Below are 24,146 nucleotides of genomic sequence, written 5' to 3' on the forward strand. Positions count from 1 at the left end.
CCCGAGCAGAGACAATGAACTGTGCCACCCCTAATGTAAATGGTCAATTCAATCAGTTGTTCAAAAAAGTTTAAAAAGATCACTTTCTTTTGAATAATAATAAAAAAAGCTCATAACGAATCATAACGACTGCCAGGTCATTCTGGTGCACAGCAACCTTATCTGGATTGCACTGCAGGGGTCAATGATCAAGGATGAGCGTGGCGCTCTGACATTTCAAAAGTGGGTTAAGGTTGCTACGACGGTGTAAACAAACCGATTGCAGAGGGAAGCTACTGGATACATTTATAGATTTACATAAATGATATACAAAGTAACGCCTAGTATGGATTTCGTGTATATCCGCAAGACGAGACTTTTATTCTCACAATATCACATGAACCAAATAACCCATCAGCATTATACTTTGTACATTCGACATATTAATATAACAAAGTTAGACAAAAGTAAAAAAACAACACAGAGAGAAAGGGGGGTGGGGTGGGGGGGCACAGAATACCTACTTTGATCCATCTTGCGGCACAGGGTATCTGAAGTTTGCTTGCACAGGTGCAAAAGGCATTTGAGGGTAGGCATGAAACATCTGCAAAAAAGAGAGAAAAAAAAAGAAAACAACACTGAGACTGAGCCAATTTCCAACCTGAATTCATTCAGCAACCACTCGGCTATGGTGGGAATAATAACATAAGGGGCATTCACACGAAGAACCATAACTATACGGTTGTTATTCCACATCACAGGCGCAACAGCTTTTTTGCCCAAAAATATTTCGTAACAGAGTCGGCTGGTTTCCACCTTGTCACCATCACTTCCGTAGCAGTGGTGGTGCTAGCAAGCAAGAAGCTAATGGTCTAATCAGATTCAATGATCTAAGCTAAGCAAGGCTAGAGCTAAAACTGGTGTCTACAGAATCAGAGAACGGCTGGATGAACTGGAGAATGGTAAAAGTCAATTATTTAACTCTTCTATTTTTCACGAATCATTTTTGCTCTGCACCTTGACCTGGGATGTGCACAATCGTTTTATTAGAACTCACATATGGGGGCATCATTCCCCGGAATTGGGCATGGAACTGTGGGGGAACGCCGGGGCCCGGAGGCTGCTGCGCCCCGTTGAGCTTGTGCTGGGGGGGCGGGGCCGGCGGGGGCACCCGGTCCCACTTCCTGCCCTCGGCCGGCGCCGCTTTGCTCGTTTCGTCCGAGTCGACGGTGGGAGAAGGGGTGGTGCGAGCCACCCCACCTTCCTCGGGGGGCTTGCTCTCCATCTCCGAGGGGCTGGAGGCCGAGTTCAGATTCCTGCCCCCACCCTCTCGCCAGCTGCCAACATCTGCACCGACCAGAGAGAAAGTTTCCTATTACTTTAGTCCAAAGCAACATGCATTAATAATAATAATAATAAAAAAATAAACATCATTGTTATTAAAAATGACGTTTTTAGATTGGTGAATAACCGGTTAACCATTCCAAAATATTCTATTTCAATATTCATATTCAAGTCACTGTGAAATAAATTACAATCTTGCAATCAGCAGTATAGGAACACAAATAACCAAATGATAACCGAATATTAAAAATTATAAATTATTCCTATGCACCCCACCCATAGTCATACGACATACATAAAAAAAAAAATCATCAATAACAATAAAATAGAACTCATTAAAATCCACCCGTCTTGTGCAAATTGTGTAAAGATGGCTCAGTTGAAGCCGAGTCATCAGGAATTGACTAGAGACCAATTACTCGGACACGTGAACATATGGGCCGCTAACCTAGACTAATTAGCATTGATGATGACAATTGTTATGCTGCAGTTACTCAGCAACACACTTGAGGGGAAAAAAAAAAAAAAAAAAAAAATGATTTTGCTAATCATTATTCAGACAGATCAATGTGGCTGGCCTAAATATAGAGTCAGCAAGGCGTATGGGTACGCATCATACAGAACATCTCATCGCTCCTATCTGCCAGAAAGACAAATGAGCCCCAGCCCTGTACATCGGCGAGCCAGGTTCAATTCCTGCCCTGTGGTCCTTTCCAGATCTGCATGCAATTTCTTGAATTTCCCCTTGGGGATCAACAAAGTATCTATCTGTATCTATCTATATCTATCTATCTATCTATCTATCTATCTATGCATTTTATGCATTAAAGGCATAAAAAGCCCCCCCAAAAAAACGATACTGTAAAAAGACAGACGATATGAGCCCATACTCTGAGGTCTGAGGCTGGGGCCGGGGCCGTAGGGTTCCTCATTCTGCTCGCCGGCCTTCTCGGCCTCCCCGGCCGCCTGGAGAGTGGGGAACTCCTGCTGGAAGTGGCTGCTGACGCGCGGGGCGGCGGCGGCGTCCACCTGGCCCGGCTGCGGCGGCGGCGGCGGCTTGCTGTTGGCCCACGAGCGGCTCGCGCCCAGAGTGAGCTCCGGAGGCGGGGGGACCGGAGGCTTGGGCTGAGGGGGTGGGGTCTCTTGTTGTCTGTTATACACATGGGGGGGGGGGGGGGGGGGGAAGAGAGAGAGAGAATGAAAGTAAGAGACAGAATAAGAAAGAAAAAGAAAAACAGAGAGAGCAAAAGAGAGAAAGAAAGAAAGGAGAGAGAGAGAAAGAAATAAAGAGAGAGAGAGAAAGAAAGAATGAAAGTAAGAGACAGAATAAGAAAGAAAAAGAAAGAGAGAGCAAAAGAGAGAAAGAAAGAAAGGAGAGAGAGCGAGAGAGAGAGAGAAAATGAGAGAAAGCACAAAGCTTTGTTTACAAAAAGGCTACAAGAAACGATCAGTGTAAACTTCCAAACCTGGATTAGCCTTAACAATAGCCTTTCATTAATGCCCCTGAGACCACACACACACACACACACACACACACACAAGCCAATCTGAGGGGCCCATCTGGGTTGCTGATTAATACAGTACAGCCCACACAGGGTCTGTGAGACCAAACAGTCGGGGAGAGGAGAGGAGAGGACAGGAGACGTCCAGCAGCTCACCGTTCTTCTCCGGGTTGGTCCTGACGGGAGGCCCAGCCGCTGCCGTCCTTGGGTACGATGTTGACGTTGGGGTCGTTGCCTTTGTTCTCCGCCTTTAGGCTGGGCAGGTTAGCCGGAGGGGGCATGCGCCGACTGACCGCAACTTTGCCCAAACTCTGGAGTCCATGTCTGGCAGCCACTGCACACCAGAAAGAACGAGAGGAGGAAAAGTAGAGGGAGAGAGAGAGAGAGAGAGAGAGAGAGAGAGAGAGAGAGAGATGAGGGCAGGTTGGGACGCAGTAAGAGGCTCCAAACTGAGGGATTGGACACTTTAATGACCTGTTCAAATGGTAGATCCACTAATGCTTGAAGGCTAGTCAACCACAGTGAATCATAGGCAAATATTATCCCACTTCAATAAATCTCTTTTCTCATTAGCTTCTCCCCCCCATGACACACATCAATAAAAGCCTTGGCCTCGAGGAGATGTAGAAATGCAAAGAACTGACTCAGTGGACAAAGACTGCTTAGTAAGGCTGGCAATGCCGAGACAGAAAAGCTGTTCATTCATGAATGGAAGTGAGGGGGGGTGGGGGGGTAGTGACTTGCATTCCCATCTGATGACTGTGTTAGACTGTTAAGGTATGTGTGGGGTTTTGGGCTGGAAGACTGGGCTTCATTTCCTCTTTAGTGGCTTGTAAAATAAATCTATTTATTTTATCTTATTATTTGTTCTATTATGTATTATTTTATTTTAAAGGGATATTCCGCCATTTTTGGAAATACGCTCATTTTCCACCTCCCCTCGAGCAAAACAATCGATATTTACCTTGTTCCCGTGCATCCAGCCATTCTGTGAGTCTGGCGATACAACTTTTAGCTTCAGCCTAGCATAGATCATTGAATCGGATTAGACCATTAGCTTCTCGCCTGCTAGCTTCATGTTTAAAAGTGACTAAGATTTCTGGTAATTTTCCCATTTAAAACGTGTCTCCTCTCAAGTTAGAAAGTGCAATAAGACCAACTGAAAATGAAACCTGGCGCTTTTCTAGGCTGATTTGACATGGAACTACACTCTCATCTGGCGTAATAATCAAGGCAACTTGCAAACTACTGGCACTACTACTGCTTGTTGTCTATGGGGACTATTTTCAGATGCTGCGTACGATATCACTGCGCCTATGATACGTTTGCAAGTTGCCTTGATTATTAAGCCAGATGAGAGTGTAGTTCCATGTCAAATCAGCCTTGAAAAACGCCAGGTTTCATTTTCAGTTGGTCTTATTGCACTTTCTGACTTGAGAGGAGACACATTTTAAATGGGAAAATTACCAGAAATCTTAGTCACTTTTAAACATGAAGCTAGCAGGCGAGAAGCTAATGGTCTAATCCGATTCAATGATCTACGCTAGGCTGAAGCTAAAAGTTGTATCGCCAGACTCACAGAATGGCTGGATGAACGGGAACAAGGTAAATATCGATTGTTTTGCTCGAGGGGAGGTGGAAAATGAGCGTATTTCCAAAAATGGCGGAATATCCCTTTAATATGTGTTCTATTCCTGGGACAGTAGGCAGTGTGTGTTGCAATTACTCACCTGCAGTTTTCTGGGTCTCCAGAGATTTGCCTTTGTACGTGTTGAAGAGGCTAAGGGTTGCATACTTGGTCTTGCCATCCTTTGCCTTGGTGCTCTGCCCTGACTTCTCGGACATTTCGCTGGAAACTCATTGAGTCTGGTCCTCCGGCCTCACCCCTCAGAACCAGCCTCCTAGGAGACAAGGAAGAGAGAGATGGAGAGAGAAACAGAAGGAGAGGGAGTGCGAGGGAGAGGGAGAGAGAACAAAACGGGGACAAGAAATTGCAAATGAAAGGGTATTCCAAAAAGGAAAAAAGGTTCACTCTAGTATTTAAAAGCTTGCAAGCATCTAATCATCTCCGTTTACCAAGAAACTGCACTGGCAAAGAGAAATAGTAAAGCAATAAATAGTAAATAAGCAATAAATGCAACCACTGCATGTTGTTGTACAGTTGTTGTAGATCACTTTATCACTTTTCAGCAACCTGGACAAGAGTCCTCAATAATTCCAAGGACAAACCAATTTAACCAGACAAGTTAGACAAGGGGCCACCATTTCTTGCCCAAAAAAGAGATCATGCCAGTTCCAAATACTTTTTTGAAATATCTTTGGCATTCTAAAAGCCTCAGAAGCATCTGTTAAAGTAGGATTTAACAGAAAGTGTCCCTTGATCAGCCGACCATGGTATATGGAGGGGTTTGTGGGTTTGTGTGTGTGTGTGTGTGTGTGTGTGTGTGTATAAACATGCTAAACATGTTTATCTACAATTCTGTGGTTTCTCAGATGAGTGGCCAGAGAAGCCTCCTACCGCTTTAAATTACAACGCCTCAAATCGATGGAGCATGTCGCGTTGCTATGCCAACAGTCTGTGAGTGTGGCGGATTGACAGCGTTTGGGGCTGAAGTCTCCAGCGAGCCACATGGGGGCAATTCATAATTGATGAAGCAGAGTCAAGCGCAGAGAGAGGGGCTCAACCACTACACTCGACACACACGGCTGACAGGACAGCCGGCGACTACAGCAGCAGCAACAACAACAACAACAACAACAAAATCACTTTCACACTGCAACTTGTTCACCGACATCCTTAAAGAACCAGTCTGAGATTCTTCACTTCAACCATTTTTTTGTTCCCAACACGTTCCAAAAGCATAAATATTCTATATAAATACCGTCACTGAACCATATACTCAGTCAACCCACTGAGTGCACATATCCACAAACATCAGCCAAAGCATGAGAACTGCATGCTGGATCAGCTTCCTCTCATCAACATAGAACAAAGCCTCAACATTCAGAATTACAATGGGAAAAACACTCCTCCCCCCAAACTGCTCTCTTAAATGTATTATCAGGCAAGTCCTTGTGCACAGATTGTGCCAAGTAGTTCTGCATTACTTGGGGAAAAGGGAACTGATAAGAAGTCAAACTTGAGAATGAGCAGGCCTCATTTCCTGAACAACCACAATACAAACACAGACACACAGACACAGACACACAGCAAGAGGAAATAGCAGGGTCCTCTGTGGGGCCAAAGGTCACCCAAGGACATGTGCATTGCAGTGACGACTGGAAGACAAGTGCAGGGTGGTACTCTTGAGCTACGTCCTACAGCATCAATATCTCTCCAGCCACGTGACCACTTGGGCTCTCTTCTGTTCACCCATCATACCGACTGTGGGAGTCAGTCGCGTCACAGCTATAGGATTACTCATTTCCATCCTGAACACGACAGAAAACCAGCGACTCATCAGGGCTCCAGACTGAGACCAAACGAGGGGGGGGGGGGGGGGTGCGACTTTACTGGTGCTTTCTGAATGGAGATCAAATTAGCTTTGAACTGAAATGTTGCGTTGAGGAGGCTCCAAGAGATGCTTCCAAGGCAGTAACACATCATTGTGGTTTCTATTCAAAACCACAATGCTGGCCATCTACAGCTTGATGCTGCTCAGCATAGAAATAATGTCTACTTTCACCAAATCAAACCTTAGCGTCTTGTTAGCGCAACCCATCCTCTTGCTAGGTCCAATATAAAATGAGGTCTTATCGAGACGCCTTCTGTGATCTCATGGATGGAACACTCTGGGGACCAGAGCAGCCATCACAGGTCCCAGCCATCTGCCTCCCATATGATAACAGCCAATGAGAGAGGAGACCACCATACCCTAAAATCTCAGGCAGCCCAGCCTGGCAACTGGCCCTACTGAACTACCATTCCCTTGAGACTCTTGAAGAAATCAATTCCATAACTGAACTGGAGGAAGTGGGGGTTTGTCAGTAAAACTAGGAGCAGATGATGAAAATGATCATCGTTTGAAATGATTCATGCCCCCCCCCCCCCCCCCCCCCCCCCCCCCCCCCCCAAGGTGTAGCGCTCAGTTTGCCCTGAGATTCTGGTGGGACTCTATCGTTGCCATAGATGTTCCCATCAGAGTTAACCAACACATCAGCCTACCTGAACATTAGAGGTAAGCGCGGCGACATAGTGAAGAGACGCTCCCACCTTAATCTCCAGGACAACATGTTATATTAGAATTTTCTACTTTAATAAATTATACCGATCTTGTTGGTACATAGTTCTAGCTCCATGTTGACGCATCCTGCGGCGTTCACAGTGTATTTGTCTACAAAAGGGGCCGCCAGGAACTTACAAAACGAGATTATAATTTAACATCGATCCAGTGGTCTGAGAGTTAAGAATCATAGTTGACCGGTGGATACAGTTTACATGAGCTATGATCTTTAACGCAGTAACGTAATAATCGTCAACGGAACAAGGGGAAACAAAATATAGGCCATCATGATAGATTGGAAGATGTGCATAATGGTGATGTGGTTCCTTACCCAAGCCAGCTAAACTAACCCTTACTAAAATACTTGGTCATCCCTTCATCGACTAGCCCAGCTCTGTCTTTTCAGAGTTGGATATCTGACAAATACAAATGAACGTTACCCATGTTTTATAACACTCAAGTGAGAAACAGCAACCCTTGCAACATTAAAGCTACCACTATTGTTGCGACAATATTGGCCACACATAGCAGGCTAAAACCAAACTGAATGTACCGAACTATAAACCTTGTTGTCTGCATGTACTTAATGATTCTAAACAAAACATATATAACATGAACTTACTTGTGTTTGGCATTAGCGCAAAGACATCTTGATAATGATGCCCAGACTAATGAGCTAACTATGGTTATTAGCTAACAAACTCGCTAGCTCAATGTGTCAGCGCGCCCCTGTTTGGAGCCATCATCGTTAAGACCATCTCTGTTGAACGACTGATATTACCAGGCTTAACTTCTGGGAACAAATATTGAATTAACCCATGTTGTTCTCTGAAGTCATCTGTGTGGTTTGTGCAGGACAACGTAAGGTTATTCATGTACCAGTTTCAGTAAGCATAGGTAGAAGGAGGGTGGGTCGCAGCGGCCCGGTGTACTGAGGTGGCCTCCGAACCCCATTTTATTAGCTTACTTGGCTAATGTTAGCCAAGTCAAGATTCCTCTATGGCTAGCTAGTCTGGTCATTCTGAACAACAGACTTCTGGGCAACTTCCAAGATAGGTAACCCCGATTCAAAAACATATCTACATTAGTACTACATCGTATCTGACCGATGGTCAGATGACTAAACGAATTCATTCACTTTCGTTTCACGTGAATGTTACCTCGCTAGTTTCCACTGAGAACATCTTGCCATCACCACATATTCCTGACGGCCAAATTCTTGGCGGTGTTAGCGAGGCTAGCATGGCTGGCTAACATGTTAGCGAGCTGGCTTTGGTTAGTTAGTGTCCACCACTCCATCGCCAGGTTTAATCTTTTGAGTCATGAAAAATACTTTAGCTTCATTAATGAACATACCTGTCTCCGCCGGTCCCTTCACTGACTTATGGTTTTCGTTTAGCCTGCGCAAGAGGCTGTGTTCGACCAGCTTTGCTTTCCGTGTGTGTGTGCAGCCGGTGAATTACAAAAGCTTGCTAATGCACTGGCTAGCTAGCTAACTAGCCAGTTAAAGTGCTAGCAACCTAAACGCTCCTCTTGACTTGCAAGGGCCACGCTGCTTTATTGTGCCCGTTCAGGTGGCTCTTCTTTCTCTTGCGTATCGTTTCGAATTTGGACGATACTGAGCAGTTCGCATGTATTCGTCCTGTTTGTCAGTGTATTTTTTGTTCCCGTTGTCTCGTGTGAGACAGGTCTGCTCTAGTTAAGAGGCCCCGCTCGCGCCGAGGCCTGTCGCACAATCAAAGATGGCAGACTGCCAATCCACGGGAATCAGCGTCATCGCGTAAAGATGACGGCGGCTGAGGGAGGTCGTTTTAGAAAAGCAAGTCAGCATGACCACCAGCAGGTGGCGTCGCAGAGAAAACTAAATCGACAGAATAACTAACACAACCAGAGCCCTGAACACAACTGTACTGTACTGCACCCTGTCGAACATCAGGTGGAAATGTAGCTGTTTTATTCATTTAGGAGAAAATGCTTTATTACACACTGGACAATCTGGAATGCAGTAAATTAAAACATTACAAGGTGGTGCAGCATCGAAGACTAACTTTAGCATAGTAAAATACTTCCCTCACTGTTGAAATAGTAAAAAGGCAATGATAATACCGCATTATAAAAACTATATATTCTGAAATCTTATTTAGACCCTCTTTCATAAGCTTTATGCATTTCATTAGTATAATCCAGATATAAAAAACTCACAATCACAATCATTTAGACAAATGCAAGAAAAACATCACAGACAAATCAATCAGTCACACCGCATGATACTTCCAACGCTGACATCTGACTAAGCAGGCAGATATGTCTTCAGCCTGTCCAGTATCATCATGGGATACTGGAGGTACTCCTGGTAGTTTTCTCTCCTATAGATTACTGCCCCCGCCAAAGCGGCGGCTGACAGAAAGAGCAGGTGGGTGCTGAAGGTACGCTTGGTCTCGTTGGCAGGAATGGCTCGCGTCTTCATGGGCTGAGCCACTCGCTCCCATTGCGTGTAGATGGCCTGGCGGGCCCCCTCCCATTGGCCAGGTCCAAACAGCCGGTACTGATATGGTGTGATGGGTCCAAACACAGTTCTAAGCCACAGGCCAGGGTCTCGAAGGAGCAAAGACAGGAACCTGGGCTGCACTCCCACCTGTCCAGCCAGCTCATCCATGTAAGGGACGTAGTCCACCTGGATAGTGTGCCGACTGGAGGCTACGTACCTGCAGGAGAAATGAGATCATTATTAAAGGAGTACCGTCACACCCATAGACATACAGTATATCTATGGTTACCCCAGTGTGATGGGAATGTTGGAAAATTAACGTTCTAAAGAATATCTGGGTTCATTGAGTTAGAACCTTGAACTGATGCAGAATGGAATCTTAGGCTAGAATGTTAAAAAAAAACTACACACTTAAAGGTTAAAAGAAGAACATACACCCATTCATTTCAAAAGAACTTTCAAGGCTCTCTTTTGAATGAAGACTAAGGATGAGGATACCGTATTTGAAGAAAGAATACCTCTTAGCCATGGCCTCTTCTTTGCATTTGATGTCCTTCATCATGACACCCATCGAAGGAAGCTTATTCGACCCTTTGACACAGAAAACACGATCCACTCAGATTCATTATGATTTACAAAGGTAGGGGGTCCAGAACCTGTAGTAACATTTGACTGGTCATCAGACTGGTTCTATACGGCACTGCAGCACTGTGAACTACAGTACTGTAACTACTGACTTGCCAGTTCTGTCACTGAATAGGCTACAGTATATGCACGGATGGCTGTTTAGGAGCTCATTTGTTTTCCGGTGGAGCCAGGTGTGTTTGAACCTGCCACTATTGTTAATGTAATTGGTGTCTACATGGATCGGTCTGGTTGCTGCAGCTAGTGAATCGGCACATTACGATTTAAAAGGATTTTGCGTGTGTTAAAATAGTTATTATGGGGAAAACCATATCTTCAGTGTTGGAGTGATGTAAGGAGCAAAATATAACAGAAGATGCAAACACAGCTAACACTCCACCGGAAACAAATGAGCTCTTGAGCATCCTTCCGTGCATACAGCCTATTGGACAACAACACATACTGTACACTGAAGGAAATATTGTCATCAGTACCATTAAAGACCCTTGTGGCCCACCGAGCCTGCATCTCTGAGATGGGCATGATGGCGCCGAGAGGCTGGATCAATCCGATGATGGCCAGAGTGGGGTGCTCTAACCCCGGTGGGTAGACATGCTTGTACAGAGAGGTCTTGTTCTCAGAGACAGAGAGCACGTGGGGGGGAAGGAAGGGGAACGAGAAGCTGTAGCCGGTGGCAAACACCACCAGGTCGATGTCGTGCTCCACGGTGCCATCCTCGAAGACCACGCTGGAGCTCCGGAACTCCTTTATGTTGGGTTTCACCTGCACCGTGCCAGAGAGGATGCGGTTGGGCAGGTCGTCATTGACAGTGGGGTGCTGATGGAAGACCCTTGGGAAACACAAAATGGCAACAGAATGTTCATGTAGTGTTCTTTATGAATTCATTGTCTTACAGTGGCAGCTAGAGTTAGAGTCACACACCCCATTATCCCCCCACCAACACCCCCCCCCCCCCAATAACACACACACCAACAACCTCCCATACACACAACGGTACACCATTTCATCCCCCAATACACACACACAAGCACACACAGGTAAACCCCTCCCTCACACACCCCATTAACCCACATACACACGACCGCCCCCTTCCCCACCAACACCCACCCACCCACCATTATACCCCACCCCCCCCACACACACACACACACACACTCACAAACCATTACACCATATCCCCCAAACACACACACCAATCCCCCCTCCCCCCCATACACACACACCCTTTCAGCATCTCTCCCCAGAAACGGACATCCTGGGTCTAGAAAGTAATAGTCCTGCCATATATTCTTCCTACCTGTGCACTTAACACAGGTGATATCACTAGTTATCTGATCTACTGTACCTGGCTGCTAATTAGGATGAGCTGGTTTACTAAATGGTTGGATCAAATACTTGGCAGGACTTTTACTTTCTGAGTCCGGGATGTCCGCCTCTGTCCCTCAACCACCCAAACCTTCCACCCCCCGGCATTACCTGTGTTTGGGCTGCAACCCATACATAGCATGGTTAAACCGAAAGTTGAGGCGATTCTCGACAACACCACAGATGAAGTTATGTGGCAGTATCTTCTGCATCAGAAGTGCCACTCTGTTCAAGACCAGGTCCACAGGAAGGCCATTGTCAGCCACTCGATTCATAACCCAGGCACCACGACGAGTACTCAGGAACGACTGTACAGAGTGTGTGTTAGTGTGTGTGCCAGAGAGAGAGAGAGAAAGAGAGAGAGAGAGAGAGAAAGACTATTGCATTTTCTCTTGTAGTGGCTTTTCACCACATAAGCCAGCAAATGTGTAAAGGAACCAGGGGAGATATATGTGCAGGTTTCCAGCCTGAGCTGCAGGGTGAAATCAGGGTGAGATCCAATCGCTGGCAGATCAGTCTAGATCAAAGCACCATAAAGCCATGCATTGATGGACGCCAGTTTTGGAAATAATTTGCACAGTGCGCTGGATACCTGCTTGGTCACTCTGCTGAGCTCCACGGTGATGTCACCTCCAGAATTCCCGATGCCAACCACCACCGCCCTCTTCCCACGCCACTCCTCTGGAGCCTTGTAGTCCCTGCTGTGGAAGTACTTCCCCTTAAACGTGTCGATGCCTGGTAGAACATTTCAATCAGAGTGAGTAAAGCTAAAGAAACATGTTTGTGTACAAGACAGGTAAAAGATGTCATCTGGGAAAACCAATCACATGGTGAAATAAAATTAAAAAATCCTTGATTTCGGCTCTATTTCAAACCTTTCTGGTGAAATGTCACCTATTTAACATTTTGATACCATCCTGCAACATAATGGCAACATCCTGGATACCATCCTCACACTCCTGGATGTTACTAGCCTGAGTATACCCATGCTGCCTTGCACACAATCTCATTCGCGCTGCTAGGCAGCCTGGATTCCATAGACCTCATTTTCGCCTCAGCTAGGGAAGCAACGTGCGGACAGCAAGACGATGACGGCGTCTGAGCAACACACCGAAGCAGGTATTTTGGTTAAGAACTTAAGAACCAAATCAGCTTAAGTTCAAATCTACACACCTATCAGCACTGGAAAACATAAGGTTCATTTATCAAATGTTATTTTGAAACATTAAAACGCTCTACATAGTATACAGTATGTCATCTGGTATGGGTGATTGATATGACTGGCTAGCCTATGAGCTACGCACAGACGCATTTGATAGACATCCGTAGCGCCCAATAAACAGCTCTGGGCATTCGTAAACCTTGCCTCAAATTCGAGAAAATTAATGTTTAGTTCCTAGACCACATCTCATTGAGTGTGGTGACGTTAGCCAGGCTAGGAGGTTGCTAGGATGGTATCAGAATCATAAGTTGGTAAAATTTCACCATGTGATGGGTTTTCCCAGATCTCATCACATATTTAAACAGATCAGTGTTTGGTGCTGTCATCAACAGTCTTTGAACCACAAGTTATGAATGATGAAGATAACATACAAGAAATACAGATAAATGCAAATATGGCAAAAAAGTCCTTTCACTAGACATTTCATGGCTTCACCTTACTGCACCCTTATCGTGACTATAAATAGCCACTACAAACATCTGCACAGCAACTATGGGTGAACTAATAACCTGTGGAACGCAAACACATCCCTGCATGCAGACTAATGCAGGGTTAATGATTATCCTGCCTGGAAATAAACACATCTCTTTGCTCTGACTTCAACTGCAGTAGGCCTACTTACTGTAGATATGAGTTTTGTGTCCAGCATTTTCATGCAATAGCAAACAACAATAGCGTGTGTTTAATTGTATATATTCATGTTTATAAGATCCCTGGTTACCTGGGAAGTCAGACAGTGGCAGGCGAGGGTGACAGTGATGTCCGACACAAACCATGATTGCATCAAAGATGTGGCTTTCCCTCTTCCCATCCCTCGTCTCTGTTTCTACGTCCCATTGTCCTGAGCGGGAGAAATCTGGCCTCTGCTTGACCTGCAGCACCCGTGTCTGTGGTAAAGAAATTCACCATTCTTAGGCAGGAAGGACTTCTTAACGACTCCTGCATTCTGGACAGGGTTCCTGGGAAAGGTTAAAGACATGTGTGCGAGTAGCCAACCTGTAACTGGATGTATTGCCGGAGTTGGAAGTGGTCTGTGTACATGTTGAAGTAGTCCATGATGAGAGAGTTGTGCATGTAATTTGGGAAGTGAGCCGGGATGGGGTAGTCGCTGTAGGTCATCATCTCCTTGGATGTGTTGATGATGACGGAGTGATAGATGCTGGCTCTGTCGGACTCCGGGTCCTCCTGTGAGGGGAGATAAACTGCAATAAGGGCTAGGCCTAATGTAGGTAAACAAATGGAAAATTAAACAGAAGTAGCTTACCTTAAACCTCCACAATCCCCCAATGTCATCACTGCTTTCAAAGCACATTGGCTCCAGTCCCTCATCCAAGCAGCACTTTATGGATACCAAGCCAGAGGCTCCAGCTCCGATCACTGCAACTCGTTTGGTCATAGTGGATGATCTCTAAAGAAAATAAAAAAATAAAATATTGGAATGAATATATTTATCTGTATGTTCAAGAAATAAGCTCGGAAAGCAAATACAGGAATCGCATAATTGTAATGAGAGTGAGATCTGTCTGTTGTGTTGTTGCAAGGGAGGCCGCCGTGGTTGGGCAATAGCCTATGACAGTCCGATCGGGGCACAAGAGTTCGGCAAGAGTGTCCGAGGTCAAGGTCAAGGTAACGTAATGAGCATGAGCATAATATCCGACCATTAGAGGCTGCCGTGCGTATTAGCCCATCATCCTGTTGCCTAGTTCGACAATCAATCTACTTTTCCGTTTACCAATAGGCTAAGCCTACATATTCCCATTATGGCTAAGCGCCTAATGCTTCTCAAAACATGAACCATTTTTGTCAAAGGCTATACTAATGGGTATTAGGAAGTCCGTTTGGCGTTTAATGTTTCAAAATGTCCAGCGAAACGTCAAGCGTCCTGGTAAACTTGTTTTAGGCTATAGCCTAACTTAGCCAACATTAACGCCACGTTTAAGGAGACGTTTTCATTTACAGGGACGTGTGGATACATTGCAAGGCAACATTGTTTACATTATCTGCAGCCGAATGAGTCAAGTTCACTAAAACGGATTTACACTGACCGCACCCCAGTTGTTATTTACACATTTCGCAGTCGTGCATGGTCAGTTACAGGTTATAACAGACGGGTAGGCTGTTATGTCATATGGCTGTTATTTCCATTTACTTGCTATGCTTTACAAAAAGTGCGTTAACTCACCTAGTAAGATCTGGAGTTTTTCAAAGTTCGGAGGCAAGTCAGATGCGTTTGATTCAGCGACTGTAATAAGCTACAGCATTGTGGGCGGAGTGGTTCTTACATGCACTTTGAACTGAGAGTAAATTTAGGTTGAAGGTAGCCGGTCAGGGGTGTTATAGTTTGAGCGAATTAGAGTAATAATTTGAATAATTTGAATAATTTGAGTTGAAATAGAGTGAAAGCATAACACCAAGAATTGCAGGAGCCTGCAATTCCAATCCATGCCAGAAAAAATAGAGGGCTTTCTCTTGATCCACGATATTGGCCAAAATCATGTGTTATACATAACATAATAATATTAGGTAATATCTCTCAGCCCCCCCCCCCCCCCCCCCCCCCCCCCACACACACACACACTAGACTTAAGTGGTATTTTCTTTTGGTGTAAAGTTCAGTTATGGAACAAGCCATATTATTGTATAGGCTAATATTAGGTCTGAAATAGTCATATACACTATATGTTGCCAAAATAGTGTAACAAATATAGTGTAACAATTACTTCCTGTTCCAACATGACTGCATGACTGCACCAGTGCACAAAGCAAGGTCCATAAAGACATGGATGACAGAGTTTGGTGTGGATGAACTTGACTGGCCTGCACAGAGTCCTGACCTCAACCCAATAGAACACCTTTGGGATGAATTAGAGCGGAAACTTAGAGGCATTGTCCTCGTCCAATATCAGTGTGTGACATGACCTCACAAATGCGCTTCTGGAAGACACTCCTAAACCTTATGGAAAGCCTTGCCAGAAAAGTTGAAGCTATAGCTGCAAAGGGTGGACCGACATATTAAACCCAATAGATTAAGAATATTGGTGTCATTTAAGTTCATATGCGAGTCAAGGCAGGTGACCCAATACTTTTGGCAATATAGTGTGTATTCAATGGGGCTTGTCCATGAGGTCAACCCCACCCCACTACTGAACTTAATGGTATTTTCTTGTAGCCCTGTAAGCCATGTATTAATATGTAATATGCATTAATACATCATGATGGGAGAAAAGGTAAATGAGGTGGAGAGAGAGAGAGAGAGAGAGAGAGATAGCATGTACAACTGTCCCACACCCTAAAGATGGAATGCTGGAATGTTGTTTAAGTCAAGTTCTTTGGTGTCAAGGGGAAAAGTCAATTGAAAAAAAGGGGAGGAAAAATGTCTCCAAGCCAAGGCACTCCGTATGTATTCATTGAGCTGTTATGGCTTAACTTGACAGTTAAAAATTACCTGCCCATTGCAGCTTAAAACTGGCCATGATGAAGTGGCCAAGAAGAGCTTGAAACAAACAGCCACTGTTTTGATTATAGCAACTGAAACTTTCTCCAATTAAGCCTTCCCAACGTTGGTGTATCACTTACCTTGACAAAGCCTAGATTGGACTAGAGATGTTAAAGTATATGGCCAACATGGAGAGAAATAACGTTTTATAATCTTGGGAACCCTTTCATAAAGTCTCTCTGAAATGTCCTGTTTTCTTCAAACTCAGACCACAGTCTCACAGTACTCTAAGAACACTTTTAGGAATGTTTACAAGGATAAGGAATAGATTAAAACATTTTTGCTTATTGTAGTCAAATATGGATGTCATTTGAGGGGGTCACATATCACAACCTTTCCTAATCAAATGGAAAGTGACTTTTATAAGTGATCAGTGATCAATGTTGGCAATACATTAGATGGTAATTTCCTCAACCGGTTTCATCTGACGCATACCAAAATACTTCTGGCGTTTGTATGGTTGCGGTATTATTGTGTTCCATCCAATAGTTCAATCTGAATGCAATAAGCTAATAATCTGAAAGTAGCCTCGTTCATATTATTATTTATTTAGTCTCACAAATAATCACTGTTGCAGCAGTCCTCCAATATCATATCACACACAACAAAAGTTATTGTTTGTTATACATTTTCATTACTCTTACATATCCGCTATACTAATGTGTCATTATCTGCAAAATAAAACCTATGTAGCTAAAACGTCAATAAAAACTCACATGTTAAAATGAGGAAAACTCAGTATTTGAACTGAACTATAAGACAGCTTCCTGAAACTGCTTTGTTACTTATGCAATTGTGAACAATTTCTCATGTACATTACAGTAACCAGTAGGCTCACACCCACAAATGTGAGAAACACAAAGGAACGTTGCTTCGTCTCAGGCTGGTTCTCTGGTGGTTTCCGTGTGCCAAAGGGACGCATCACCCTCTCCCACTGCGTGTAGATGGCTTGGCGGGCTCCCGCCCACTGGCCCGGCCCACGCAGGCGGTACTGGTATGGAGTACTGGGACCAAACAGAACCCTCAGACCCAGACCGGGGTCTCGGAGAAGCAGTGAAAAGAACTGTGGCTTTGCTCCCACTTCATGCGCTATATCATCCAGGTAGGGGATGTAGTCTACTTGTAGAGGATTGCGTTCAGAACAGGCAAACCTGCCAAGCAGGCAACAGGTAAACAAAAAAGAAAGACATTTCAGTCAGATTGTAATACAACAATACAGTGTTGTTTAAAGAAAATAAATGAATAAAAATAACGAGCTGTGCCACTACCTCTGATGCATTCTCTTGGTGCTTCCTTGCATGTCTTCAAGCATGATGCTTTCTGAGGGCAGCTTGGTCAGGCCTGAGGGGAAAACAACCAAATCAGTGGAGTGGGAGAGAGAGATGGGGAGTGGGTCCAGGAGATAACCCTCAGGTTGGACTTGAACCCGGGTATCAGAGGGTACCTACCTAGACCCAAATGTGGTACTGGTGCTTCCTCTTGCACCACCACAGCTACCCCTCACAGTCATAGATTATGTAACTGCATCTGCTCTGCTTAATATTATGACCTCAACCTGTGCGGCTGAGTAATTGGTTCTCTTCCTGTACCTTTGAAGACGCGGGAGGCCCAGCGAGCCTGCATTTCAGCCAGGAGGATAATCGCTCCGAGTCCATGGATGAATCCTATCACAGCCAGTGAGGGTCTCTCCAGGCTTGGTGGAAATATGTGTTTGTACAAAGACAGGCGGTAGCCCTCTTTAGCCCTCAGGTCTTCAGGTAAGAAAGGGAAGTCATAGTTATAGCCAGTAGCAAACCACCACATCCACCTGGGGAAAATCGGAAGAATATCTATCAGTTTCAAGGTATGCAAACCATTTTGTGGACGTGAAAAGTGGTTTCAATGATAATGTCTCACCTCATCGACCACAGTTCCATCCTCAAAAATCACACTAGAGCCCAAGAACTCGCTCACATTTGGCTTTATTATCACGCGGCCAGAGATGATTCGTCCAGCCAGATCATCATTCACCACTGGGATCTGAGCAAAGAATCTGAGAGGGAACAGACAGTCTACAATGAATAAAACAGACAGCATAATTTACAGTGTTGTTTTTGTAAACACAAGTCTTCAAAATCGTTTCATTACATTGCATTAAATTACATTACATTTGGCTGATGCTTTTTAGCCAAAGCAACTTAAACCTGGTACACAGTTTAAGCTTTTTAAAGTAATTCTCAACATAACAATTTAAGGAACATGTTTACAGTAAATACCCATGAGAGGGCTGCAGCCCATACAGCTGGTGTAATTACCCATGAGAGGGCTGCAGCCCATAGAGCTGGTGTAAATACCCATGAGAGGGCTGCAGCCCATAGAGCTGGTGTAAATACCCATGAGAGGGCTGCAGCCCATACAGCTGGTGGTTAAAGTGCTTATTGAGCTGCCTCTCCACTGCCCGTGTGGTCCAGGTGGGCATTAGTCTGTGCAAGAGCACGGCCAGACGGGCACCACTCGCCACGTCGCCGGGTATCCCCCCCCTCTCCGACACGCCCCACCACCCACGCACCACTTCTGGTGCTCAGGTACACCTGGGGGGGTTCACGCAGAGCAGTGTGTAGAAGATACAGTACTGACACTTTTATCAACAGTGATTTACAACAATGAAGGTACAATCAAGGTACAATGTGACTACCGTAATTTCCTGACTATTAAGCGTGGCTTATACATTGATTTAGCTAAATTACTTCAAATATGAGGTTAATACAAGGGTTATATAGGGGGGTATATGGTGTTAATATGGTTTTGTTTCTTTTAACTTGCATGAAACTCTGTCCTGCGGCTTATACACAATGTGGCTTATATGCGGGACATTACTGTACGACATGTTAGTATAGCAATAAGTATTTCTTGCATAGAATAGAATAACAGTTCAAGGAAGAAGGTAGTGTGCTAGATTAATTACAAGAAGGCAATAGCAATGCACAATATCCATCAGGTTGCACCATTGTTCATGCTCAAGTGAAAATAGTTTGACGAGGCTCCTTTAGTTCTTTTTCTGATAACTGATAACTGATTCCACTGACTTGCTTTGCTACTCTGCTGGCATCCACAGCAATGTCACCTCCAGAATTTCCAATACCAATCACCATGACGTTTTTCCCCTGCATTCCATCTGCACTGCAGTATTCCCAGCTGTGAAAATACCTCCCCTGAAATGTCGATATCCCTAGAATGACAAAATCAGAACTCCTTTTTTTAAAATTATTATTTGAGCTCTTCTTAGTATTGAACTAAATCAAAATATGAACACTTGAAAAGCACATGTTGTGATGGAATTGTATTGTGAGGCACACCAATTAAAAGATTGCAAACTTGCAAACCTCCATATGCATTTAAACACACAGAGAAATGAAGTGAGGTTGTCCTATGCTGCTGATAAAACACTATACATAGACTAGATTAGATATCACCCCACAAATTGATATCAGGCTGGGTAAAGAAGAATAGTATTCCTATAGTGTGACAAGTGACCCATTGAAGGTGAATCAAATCAGGTGTCTTAAAATGACTGAACCAAGCAGGGTTCCCAAATGAAAGAAAATCATTGAGGCCCCCCCTAAATCATAGGGTTGTGTGGAGGCATTTGTTTAGTTTATATTACATTTTATTAATAACTAACTCCACCACCCCCCACCCCAATGGCACCCCTGGAAACAGGTGTCTTAAAGTGACTAAATCGGATAGTGTGACTAGGTATGTATGACTATGAGCTGTAAGTCATTATGAGGCTCACAACCTCTGGCTGAATGAAATACCTTTGAAGTCCTGGAGAGGTAGATGTGGCTGTGTAAAATGTCCAGTGCAGACCATCACGCCATCGAAGACGAGTCTCTCCTCCTGACCGTCCTGCCTCTTGGTCATCAACTCCCACTGACCTGAATATGAGAAGTCAGACCTCTGCCTCGTACTGCACACTGTGGTCTAAAGACACTCGCACACAAAACGCACACACACACACACACACACACACACACACACACACACACACACACACACACACACACACACACACACACACACACACACACACCAAGAGCCAAGCGAGACAGAGACATTAACAGCAGCACTGAAGAGTTTTCTGAACCTTAATAAAATAATGTAATAATGTTTCCAAAATCATTTCAGTGGTTCATCAACTCGTAACAGGGTAAATGGCACTTCTGCATTGGCTTCGCGGCCCTCAATCAGCTATAACCACACTATGTAAGGTTATTAGATCGGGTAGCAGATCTGTAGTTGGACGGAATGACATAAGAAACTACAAATTTGACTTGCTTCGATGTCCCAATACATCATACTTTTATAAAATCATGCAACTTACTACCTTGTCTGTGGACATGGTTATTTGCTGGATATACAAACAGTGTGCATGCCACAGAGGAAAAGTGCTTTAGTGTTCCTTTAAGCAGAGCAACCTAATCGATTAATGATAATTGATTTAGTGATAAAGTGGATGCTTGCACGGCACAGGTTAGTCCTCTAACCTGGAAGTGAATGTGCTTCAGGAGGTCAAAGTGTTCGGTATAGAGCCGCAAGTACTGCAAGACCTGAGAGTGGTGCATGTTGTTAGGAAAGGCAGCGGGGGGAGGAAAGTCACTGCACGCCATCATCTCTTTAGAGCTGTTGACAATGACGGAGCGGTAGATGTTTGCTCTGCCTGGCTCTGGCTTCTCCTGTGCACAAAAGGAAGGAAGGTGCGGGTTGAGAATCATATCTTTTAGTAATTACGTAATGGCTTATCAGTCAATCTCCAGAGTTACTAATAGCACTATTCACCTTCACCTATCGCCTACATACTGTACATCTATGACAGTCATCAGTTTGAGAGAGAATAATAAATTGTGCGGGCACTGCGTGTTGTGCCTTTAAGTGTACAACGGCACACTTCTGCACCCCCTCTGCTGGCCCAGTTCCCAGTGTAGCGTTTAATTCTGCTCATTGTGTTTAGCAACAGTAAGCAGGTTTGAAGGAGAAGAGCCACATATTGTTTGGCCCTTTCTATTGCAGTGGTGACGGTGGGGCACCTTTTATTTCAGAGGACTCCCGTGCTATGCCACATATTAGGACACACCATGCAGTTTGAGTTAGTCGTCAGTGGGATGTGAAAATATGAGTTATTATGGATTGGATATGGGGAGTGTGGTGTCCTCTTTATGGTGTTTTCATGGGAGTGCTGCAAGCACTAACTACCTTTAGCTAGTTAGTTTGGCTAGTGGCTAAAGCAGCCAAAGTGCCTATAAGCTGTGCTATGAGGGGATGTGCTAAACTGTACTCTTATGTGTCCTAGTCCTAACAGACTCAAAATGTCAAATGACTCAAAATGTCAAGTGGTGTGTGCAACATGAACAGGGTCCTTACATAACACCACTGTGTGTGTTCAGTGTAGTTGTGACACTGTGAGGGCAAGGCTGTTAGGAGGCATAAAGGTAGCCTACATTATCTCTCCTTTACAGATTGCCTTTTTTTGTCCTGGGTCAAACGGCTCCCTCTGATTAAAACGCTGACCCCAGACTGGACCCTGCAGTAAAATGGGTCCAGAACCGCCACCGAATCCCGTCCTTAATGTACCTTAAACCTCCACAGTCCTCCGATGTCATCGCTGCTCTCGAAACACACAGGCTCTAGCCCTTCGTCCAGGGAACACTTGATGCAGGCCAGGCCGGAACATCCTGCTCCAATCACAGCCACACGCTTGGCCATGATCAGCCGTAGTTGGAGAGCAATCCTGTCATACAAACGAAGCACTTTAAGTCCTTTAATTCATCAGCGGCTACACATTGTGCTTTAAGTATTGCTGTAAAGAGTTCATCAGCAGTGTCACAATTTGTGTCACAATCTGAGGACCAGTGTGCAGGATTGGATTGGGCCCAATAGTAGTACATAGTGAGGTTGAAGGGAGGTTATCCTGGCTGAATTTAGCCTTGACTTGGTTTCACAAAAGAGCACACACATTAGATATACAGCAAAAAAATGGATTGTTTTGTAGGGCTTTTGATGGTAGTTATTACACTCTTGTTAAGTACCTACCACAAAAAAAATTGGGTAAAAAAAATAATTTGAATCATTTTTTGAGAGTTTTTTTAGCTGGGGTCAAATTGACCCCAAGGACAACGAACGTCGGTAAGATTTGAGGACAACATGAGGGTTAAACAATCTTGTCAAGAGTGACCTTTTTTTCACATTTTCGAGCACGTTGCTCAGTTACCACTCAGTGATTGAACACTAACACCAAGAAAGACAAGAAGAATACAAATGCTAAAACATCTAGGACCATCCCACAAATAAAAAAAATGTGGCTTGTTGTCCACTCACTGGATGGTTAATTAATCAAGTGAATTTAGCTGCCACAAGTAAATTATTGCTATTTCTTGCTTTAAGAACAAACAATTCTTTACCTCCACAACACCAGTGCTACCTGGCTTAAATATATGTGTAATAAGTACAAAACTCTTTCAGCAAAATGTTGAATATGGCAAAACAATGATTAGAAATCAGACAGAATCACAACAAACTTACCCCTCTTCGTCCTAGGACAGAACGTGATGAAGTAAACCCAAGGTTCAAAATCCATCACGGCTAAATCACACATTAACACTGGATGCATCACAGTGTGGTTGGCAAACCTGTCTGCTCATGACCTCAAAGTGTTAAGGACTGTCAGGACTGCATCCAAAATCATTGGGGCTGACCTCCCTCAGCTTCAAATGATATACTCCACACGCTGTCAGAGTAGGCCTGTGTCTATCATCAAAGATGCTAACCATCCAGCTCATTCCCTCTCCTCTCTGCCTCCCTCTGGAAAGTGATACCAGAGCATTACCACCCACACCACACGATTCAGAGATAGTTCCTTTCCACAAGCTGTCAGAAAACTACAACTGCAAGTATATTGTGTGCGTGTGTGTGTGTGTGTGTGTGTGTGTGTGTGTGTGTGTGTGTGTGTGTGTGTGTGTGTGTGTGTGTGTGTGTGTGTGTGTGTGTGTGTGTGTGTGAATGATTGTATAATGTGTACATATATGGATAGTTTGGCTATCTTATCTATCTGTCTGTCTTGATTGATTCACTCTAATGGTCTCACTACAACAATGGTCTCAGCTTCATCAACAGTATTCATCATGTGATCCCTAATCATGTGACCTCCAATCATGTGATTCCTGATCTATGACCTCCAGTCATGTGACCCCTATCAATAGGCGCGTTCAAGTTGGCTGCGCAGCACAAAAACTGCGCAGCACAAGATGCACGTGGTTAAAAATCTGTCCACGATGGTCTAGATGGGCGTGTTTTCGACTCGGCAGTCGGTATCACATGGCCTCAACTTATCGCGGGAGCAAGGCGTGGCCAGGCGGCTGCTCCGCAAAAGAGCAGCCGGTCTGGAGGTACTGCGGAGAGCAGCGGAGCCTAGACCCTGCCTTCATGATGTCAGGTCTTTGCCCTAATTGGCTTTTACATCCCTGACGTATGTGCAGGTGTTTAGATGCCTCCTCATATCCACAAGGGTCCGTGCGGGTCCGTGCCTCGTGATTCGTCACATGGTCAAGTCTAGCCAAGTCTACACTACGGGAAGTAGAGAGTGTACAACTTCATAGCAGCGTTTGTATCCCCTCCCCTGCTGCCACCGGCAGCTCTCGTTGCTGCAAAAGGTCATTTGGAGTTGAACTTGAACACGGCTAAAGTTACGCCACTGAGCAGTGCTGCGCAGAACTGCGTGGTTAAAAATCTGTCCACGATGGTCTAGATGGGCGTGTTTACGACTCTGCAGTTGATATCACATGGCCTTAATTTATCGCGGGAGCAAGACGGCTGCTGTGCAGCAGCGCAGTTCCTCTCCAGGTACTGC

At 44.6% G+C, this 24,146-nt stretch overlaps 3 protein-coding genes across 3 annotated transcripts in view; all 3 read right to left on the bottom strand.

Moving 5' to 3' along the window:
- The window catches only part of prrc2c (proline-rich coiled-coil 2C), a 34,833-nt gene extending 26,063 nt beyond the window's left edge, over positions 1 to 8,770 (bottom strand). The window contains exons 1-6 of the mRNA XM_062555327.1: positions 8,405 to 8,770; positions 4,556 to 4,726; positions 2,982 to 3,159; positions 2,214 to 2,473; positions 1,037 to 1,326; positions 504 to 583 (exon numbers count right to left, since the gene is read on the bottom strand). Coding sequence (XP_062411311.1) covers positions 504 to 583; positions 1,037 to 1,326; positions 2,214 to 2,473; positions 2,982 to 3,159; positions 4,556 to 4,670 — 923 coding nt within the window. The 5' untranslated portion in view covers positions 4,671 to 4,726; positions 8,405 to 8,770. The remainder of the gene's footprint in view (positions 1 to 503; positions 584 to 1,036; positions 1,327 to 2,213; positions 2,474 to 2,981; positions 3,160 to 4,555; positions 4,727 to 8,404) is intronic.
- A 268-nt stretch (positions 8,771 to 9,038) lies between these two features.
- Positions 9,039 to 15,079, bottom strand: LOC134102821 (flavin-containing monooxygenase 5-like). Its single transcript, XM_062557075.1, has 9 exons — positions 14,951 to 15,079; positions 14,033 to 14,176; positions 13,765 to 13,953; positions 13,490 to 13,655; positions 12,139 to 12,281; positions 11,658 to 11,854; positions 10,655 to 11,010; positions 10,055 to 10,127; positions 9,039 to 9,753 (listed from the first exon to the last, which is right to left on the bottom strand). Exons 2-9 carry the CDS (start codon positions 14,162 to 14,164, stop codon positions 9,339 to 9,341), a joined length of 1,671 nt encoding a protein of 556 aa, XP_062413059.1. The 5' UTR covers positions 14,165 to 14,176; positions 14,951 to 15,079; the 3' UTR covers positions 9,039 to 9,338.
- A 1,838-nt stretch (positions 15,080 to 16,917) lies between these two features.
- Positions 16,918 to 23,026, bottom strand: LOC134101726 (flavin-containing monooxygenase 5-like). The gene is given in 12 exon segments (XM_062555482.1): positions 16,918 to 17,415; positions 17,533 to 17,605; positions 17,854 to 18,059; positions 18,061 to 18,071; positions 18,161 to 18,296; positions 18,637 to 18,797; positions 18,799 to 18,834; positions 19,330 to 19,472; positions 20,062 to 20,227; positions 20,791 to 20,979; positions 21,875 to 22,031; positions 22,823 to 23,026. Coding segments are annotated over 11 exon segments (1,623 nt in total). The 5' UTR covers positions 22,007 to 22,031; positions 22,823 to 23,026; the 3' UTR covers positions 16,918 to 17,045.
- Between the last annotated feature and the right edge of the window lie 1,120 nt (positions 23,027 to 24,146).

Source organism: Sardina pilchardus, chromosome 15, assembly GCF_963854185.1.
Source record: "Sardina pilchardus chromosome 15, fSarPil1.1, whole genome shotgun sequence".
NCBI classification, from domain to species: domain Eukaryota; kingdom Metazoa; phylum Chordata; class Actinopteri; order Clupeiformes; family Clupeidae; genus Sardina; species Sardina pilchardus.